At 37.1% G+C, this 7,456-nt stretch overlaps 1 protein-coding gene across 2 annotated transcripts in view; it reads right to left on the reverse strand.

Moving 5' to 3' along the window:
* Nucleotides 1–4,197: 4,197 nt before the first annotated feature.
* LOC101864013 (vacuolar protein sorting-associated protein 41 homolog) overlaps nt 4,198–7,456 on the reverse strand; it is a gene marked incomplete at its 3' end in the record, with an annotated part of 77,580 nt that continues 74,321 nt past the window's right edge. For both annotated transcript variants that reach the window (XM_005106946.3, XM_035972046.1), the window contains 2 exon segments: nt 4,198–4,334; nt 4,688–4,828. In XM_005106946.3, coding sequence (XP_005107003.3) covers nt 4,198–4,334; nt 4,688–4,828 — 278 coding nt within the window.

The raw sequence follows: 7,456 nt of genomic DNA on the forward strand, positions 1-7,456 counted from the left end.
TCGCCTTGTTCCCTGTGTTTACGCCTTGTCACCACCAAGCCTACAGTGTGACATTACGTAGAATAGGACATATCAATATACTTTGCATTCCATTGACGGAGTCTGTCTACAAAGTCAAATTACTGATGTTCGATGTTAAATATTTGAAACACCAAGCCAAGCAGCCTTATCCTTATATTTGCAATGTTTCAGACAACGATAACAAGTTGCCACCTTTAATTGCCCCAACTGCCATCCCCAAAGCTAGAAATATGTGGCATCAACGCATGAAATCCTTGAAATGAAATTCTTAAAGAAGCTATTCATTTTTACAAAGATTATAACACAAAGACCAAGGCTAAATCGTTAAAATGAAGAAATCAAGCTCTTTGTCCAATTTCCGTTTCGGTACAACAAACACTATGAAAACCAACAATCCTTGTTTTTGCAGGACCCAAACTCATCCATTTCCTTGAGGGACTTTAAGATTTCATCAATGAATCACACATTTTGCAGTCATATAAAAAAGAAAGCAAATTTTTAAACAATTCAAGTCTTCATCATTACTTACATCTTAATAGTTAAACCGCTAGAAATTGCGTAACGAAGTCATTCATATTCACTTTCTATAGACACCGTTGTCTTGCCGGGGAATAGATGAAAGCCAAGTTGATTGGAAACCAGTGTACTTGACATAAAAACACCGCACTAAAATTTCGAGCTACTTCCGGCAGAAGTAAACATGCAGATCTTAATCGTTAAAACGTGACAAAAATTCAAAGACGCTACTAGTTACCGCCAAAATTTCGTAATCGGTGTAGAAATTTTGTTCTTGGTTGATGAAATGACTAAAGTGATCGCATTTCTAGTTCTACAATAAAAAAAATTACACTTTTTAAACGATCGATAGAACTGAAGATAGGGTTACTATTTTTTATCATTTTTCGGACGAGACGAGTAGCGTTTAAGACCAAATTTTATGTCTTTTGTGTGTACAAATGGGCCGTATTAAGCATATATTTGTCGGTTACCCTGAAAGTTCTACTTAAGGGGATCCGCGGGTCTCGATCCCCTAGAAAATCGGGTAGTTGCAAAAAAAAATGGAACTTCGAGTATTTGGATATTCTTACAGAAAAATATGTCAAGAATCCGTTTGTGAAGGTCCCAAAACCTAAAGATACCTCTAATATATATAAAAATGTATTTGAAAGCGGTAGGGGGGACAAAAAATTCAAACAAAACGTCAAGAAATGCTTAACTTTACCCCTTGACAACAACACTTTCCGTGGCTGCAAGGTAATCAAGTTTGGTATCGTTGGAAAGGCCGTGATAAGAACTATTCGATTATTGCACTTTCGTTTTCATACGGAACTACTCTGGGGACCCATTTAGGTATGTTTGAAGACCCCGTACCAAATACCGGTGTGCCACTTCCGTCACGTGACCGGACCGTGAATTTTCATTCGCCGAGCCGGTAGCAACGAAGGGGATTCCCTCGCGGGCCATTGTTTACACTGCGTGCCGCAAGACAGAACGTGAACGTTTTCGCTGCATTTCAAAGAGTTTTCTATCGTGTTGCCGATTTCAACGCTAATAAATCTCGTTTACAGGCTGAATAATTATTGTTATCATCTCCATTTGCAATTCTTTGTAGTATTTCGGCCCGACAAGGCCTACCGAACACATGCTCCTTCTTATTTATTTTCTTCTTCTCTCGTCTGTCTATCTGATCGTGATTCGATTCGATGTCTTAGTCTTAGTTGTTTTGAGTGAGCTAACCCAGGATCTAAACTGTTGAGATTATACGTATAATAATACATAATAGCCTTCAGTACTTTCCATGATTATGTGGCTGGGGTATTCAAAGTATAGATCTACAAATCTAGATCTACGTTGCGCTCGATCGACAAAGTTATAGAATTAGAATCTAGATCTAGACCTAGATCTAGATCTAGGATAAATTTGTTATGATGGCTTCCCTAGCCTCTCCGGCTGTTCGCAGTGAACAAGTCTGTTTAGCGTAGATCTAGCTATAGAAATCTCTAAGGCCTAGTGTTATTTAAAACAATTTTTTTACTTTATTATTATTGGGTTTTTTAAAATCGGAGACCAGTGTTCCCAAAGCCAGTTAACCCCTTCAACATGATTGAAAGCAGTGACTGTGCAGAAATATATATTATAGGATAAAATAAATTGAGAAAATATACAGATCTAGATAGTATCATGTAGTGCCAGCTTACTGTGTGCCTTTCTTAGTTGCTTAGTCTTAGATTCCACCATTGCAAAACCAAAACACATGGGAAGAAAATGAAGGGGAGGTGGCAGCTTTTTTGGGGGGGGCTCGACAAAATCTCGACTCTTCTAATTCTAAGAAAGGCAGTCACCTGCCAAATCATTTAAAGATTTTTTAATGTGGAAAAGACTAACAACAAACTCAATTTACCTAAACAATTCAGTATGGCAACATTAACATATAAATTTAGACGGGCATGTCAGCATGCAAAATCTTTATTCTCGTTTTTCTCGGAATGATGACTTTTCTGCCAAATCTGCTGCACTATTTTGATTAGATCTCACAAAGTTACAGTCAGAGTTGGTTGAAATTTTCACACAAGCCCTTGGATGTCCTATTACCTTACATAGGTATTTTTGCTTCTTCTCCCATTTAAGAACAGAAACTGAAAGACAAATGAGAATTTACATTCTTGGGGCGGAGATTCAATTATGAGAGGACAGTTGGGGGGGGGGGGGGGCATGGAATTGATGTAAAAACTTGTCAAAAAAGCTTTTTAAATGGCCTGCGCTGTGTCAACGTGATGTATGTTGCTGAATAATGTTAGATTTTAGTGAAAACTGAGATGTTTGTGATTGCACAATGTTTCGAAAACTTTGTTTGCATTTTTCTCGAAATTGCATTTTCGACTAACTGGTAACTTTATAGAAAGTGTATCTCAATAACTAACAGTCAGATTTCATTGAAATTTTCACACATTATTCCCAAGATAAGTGCCCTCCTCCTTACAAGAGATTTTTTCCTGAATATTGATTCTGTTTTGAGTTATTTGGCATTTTTGTGTTTCAGCATCGTCTAATATGGAATTCTGAACATTGGTCAAAGTGAGGGTAAAATTTTGAAAACGTATGATAGATATTTGAAATCTGATTCTGTAAGGAGGAGAAGCAAGCAATTTATAGCATATATACCAAGTATACCAAGTATGAAGCTTTTATCTTTATTGGTTTTGTAGAAACACTGTTTATAAAATATAAAGAAATTTTGCTGAATCAGCGCCATTTTTTGCCGCCACAAGAACAAAAAAATAAAAAATGAATTTTTTATTTCACAAAACCTCTTTTTTAAAGTGTATGTATCCATTGATGCATACAAAGTGGCTACAAAATGGTTGGAACTGAGTTTTGGCATTTTCATTAGCCACCTCCCCTTAAGATCAGTATTTACACATAATTACGAAAATGATAAGCAGGCAGTTCTTAGAAAAATCTTCGGATGAAAACTGTCTCTGGTGAATGTTACGTTTTCATACCTAAAAAATGCTGATTTTTTAACCAAAAAACCCCACACTGTTTCAGCATATCATTTCATTAGATATTTTCTGCCTAGTCCAGGTTCGGCAACCTATTCCCCAATGGCTTAGCTCATCTTAACAATAATTTGATATAAAGAAAGATATTTATGGTGTTTGCAGTAAGGGGTATGCGCAAGTTCAAGTTTTCAGGAGAATTCCCCATATATATATATGTATATATAAAAGGGTGTCTAAAAAAAAGAGGACCAACTTAAGTGGCAATAACTTGTTATCTCCACTGTAATTTTTATCAAAACTTTAAGTAAATAAAATTCAACTAGGGGGACGTCAACTTTGTAAATAAAAGGTAAATCAATCAACACTTTTGAGAAATATTAAGTTTTAAAAATTTCAACCAAAATTGGGTAAAATGCAAAATTCCACATCTTAAGCGTTGAGCTACAGGGGTGTGATTGACCCGTTCTGGTTTCATGATAAGGATGGTAAAATCACGACAGTCAATTCAGATAGAATCCCCTTGTGCTGAGAAAGTTTTTGATAAGTTTGGGAAGAAGAAGGTGTCGTCATGCTGTGGAGACCCGGTCCCAGTGGGATGTGGTCACACCCCAAATGTCATGAGTAGCCTTCATACATTTACTCATAACATTCCAGTATGTGATAAGTTGTGTACCTGTAGATTGTAGTCCTGTAGGATCTTGACCAATGAGTCCCTCAATCCTGGGATCTCCATACCTTTCTGGATACGGCTTATAACTTTGATTGGGTCAATGTGAGCTCCGACGTTTTGCAATAATGCTGTGATGAACTCTGAGGGTCACCAACATGATGAAAAGCATTTTTTAAAACAGAAAACTCCCCACAAAATCAGTCACCAACATGAAGCAAGCCTCAATGTGGAAGAAAACATAGCATAGATATTTAGCATCTTACAAGTGAATTGTATAAATTGGCTATAAATAAGCACTTTTACATAAAAAGAACTAACAAGAAGAAAAAAGACAGCAATCCATTTAAATATTGATTAATGAACACTCGAGGACATTGATGAAATGCATGGATGGGAACTGAAACAACACCAAGGAGACATTTGTATGAGAAATTAGAGACTTGGTGGGGAAACAGAAAAATTACTTATCCAAAATTAAGGCTGACAAACTCACGTGGCTTATTCATGGCATAGTCTATGAGGTTTTCCCACAATTCCTCATCTGCTTGCTCCATACAGAAAAGAATGGCATGGTTCACATCTCCTAAGCGCTCCATGATCAGTTTCAAAGCCTGAGTCAAATTGCCCATGCGACCTTGAAGAACCAAAAAGCATGTAATTAGTTTAAAGTATTAAATATTCAAACATTCTTTATCAAGTAGTGGCAAAAGGAGTTTGAAATACATTTACCCCTTTCCTCAGTGACTGGGTGTAATCCACCCAGTGACCACATTTAATATAACACATTAAAGGTTTAATTTTTACTATTCTATTCAAACTCCACCAGATCCTCAACATGACCCTCATGATCATCATATAATAATATAATAATGAGTCTTGACTAAAATTGGGATATTGCCTGCTGAGGATTTTTACTCAACTTAAAAAATTATCTGCTCTGTAACTACTTAAGTTAGAATAATGAAAATTAGCCATTTTCAGCCTGAGATATTGATCTTTACAAAACATAAAGATTTTTTTTACTGTTTCTTATTGCTGTTCATGTTCTACAGAGGTTGATAAAAATAAAACATTTTAGGGGCCAAAATGTTTTTTCCTAATTATCCAAGCATAATATTTCTACTGATTTTGTGAATGTGTTGCCATTTCTGTTATAAAATTACAGTCCAAATTGTTTAAGACGGCCACCTATTGTTGAGGGCAAGCATGCTCGTCAAAGACAGGTGGTCTACCTACAGTGTAATTGTAATGTAAAAGAATATGCAAGGGAAGAAATGGGGAGTGGCTGTTTGTATAAGTGATTCTGTTATACAGGTGGCCATTAGAGCAGGTTCAACTGTATTGTACAAAAAAACAGAGCCAAAGAAAACTGAATTTACACAAGGTTTATTATTGCCAGTAACAAAATTTGAGTTATTGAATTATCATTGATGTCATCATATTATACAGATGCACTGGTCGTAGGCATGTCTATTACTGTTACAGTTTTGATTCTTTTGTTACTTGTTTGAAGTAGATCAAGAAGAATTTCAGCTGGACAACGTTTTTTAAGGTCAAGATCTGTAACCTTTTGAGCCAAGGACTGGGTGGGTATTTAAATTCCCTTCAATGAATCATTGTTCTTAGATCTACAGCTTTTGTCGACAGGTGATCCATCTCGTCTTTTCATTTCAAATGTCAGATCGACATTTTTATCATCATTTTGCACTTCATTATCTTTTAGTTGAACCATATATACATTTGGATTCAAAATCTAAAAAATACTGCGAGCTATTTCAATTCTATTCAACTTCAGCACCGTGTAGGCGTTGGTCGATCTCCATTCTGTGAACACTAAAACAAAATCCAAAATAGCACAAAAGGGAATGCCTGCTTCAATGTAGTTAGTTTTAGTTTTACGGCGCTCGCAACTGCATAAGGTCATATGAGCGCCAAGGGGTGGATGTCAACAGGGAAGCCCTAACAGGGAATGAGACTTACTCTGCTCACCTCTCTGGCTTCAACAGCATACAAAGGAAGTAGAGGAAAATGATGATAGTAAGGATTAGGAAAGAAAAAGCAGCAGTTCCCTTTTGCAGTTCAGGCACAGTTAGGAGTATGACATGGATCGAATCAGCCCATTTACATTACAATTCTACTGTGCATAAGAACTCAAGATGTTAATGTTTCCCCCTTTGGGAATGGCCTAAAGACACAGTCAGTGGCTCCGCCCCGGGGGTAATAGGTTTTTTTAATATTTTTTTTTACGGTAAGTGTTTTACGATCCATACAACTGCATAATGTCATATGAGCGCGCGGGATACACCAAACAATTTCAATTGGTAGAAAATTTTGAATTTTACCCGGGTGGTGGCCGAAGCCTATTCTTATCGATTTTAGCCCACCAAGGTATCTTTAACGTGCGCAACTTGCACCGGGACCTCCAAGATTTCTCGCCCTTGTCCTAAAAGGCTAAGTGTACATTTTTCCTACCAGAAGATCAGGGGTGTGGCTGAAGACAGAGGTAAAAGGAGTCAAGGAGTAGCAGTAGAAAGGCTGCAGAAAGAGTCAAAAGCCCAGAGGAGGTGAGGGTGTGGGGGCAGAAAATGGAGATGAAAGCAGATGACAGAACAGAGGTGAATGGAGACAGTTTTAGAGAAGAAAATTTTTCGGTCGCTACCCGGATTCGAACCCGGGACCTTTGAATGAGAGGCGAACACCTTAACCCCTAGGCCATGAGGGCCCCGGGTAATACATAATCCTGTTTCTTTGATTCAAAGGATGTTTTTGAATAATGGAGTTCAAGCATCTCGGAATGGATTCAGATACCACATCCTCTCATTTTTCTTGTCCCCAACACTAATCGTTTGGCTTAACTAGCCATTACATCAGCATCAGAAGAAAATTTAGGAGTCTGAATCACAAGCCTACTTCAAAGAATCCTTTGGTGGTTGCCATACTTCCTGATCAGAGTTTGAGAGATTTTACATTTGTGCTTAATTTTAAGTCATCTTAGCACAATTTTTAAAAGTAATATGATTCAATTAAATCAAAGCTTGTTAATTGTATAAATACGACTGACCATCCATATGCATGTGACACTACAAACTTCTACTCAAATAATGTGTAAAGGCGTAACCCATCAAGTCACTGGGTTTGAGAATATGCTCATATTTCACTTATATTAAAGTGTACAGGTGTAAACCACACAGTCACTAGGAATAAGACATGAAATATGATACCGGGGAAAGGGTTAAAGATTGAAAGGTTCTCATCTAATTTC

Source organism: Aplysia californica, unplaced genomic scaffold (assembly GCF_000002075.1).
Source record: "Aplysia californica isolate F4 #8 unplaced genomic scaffold, AplCal3.0 scaffold00565, whole genome shotgun sequence".
NCBI classification, from domain to species: Eukaryota; Metazoa; Mollusca; class Gastropoda; order Aplysiida; family Aplysiidae; genus Aplysia; species Aplysia californica.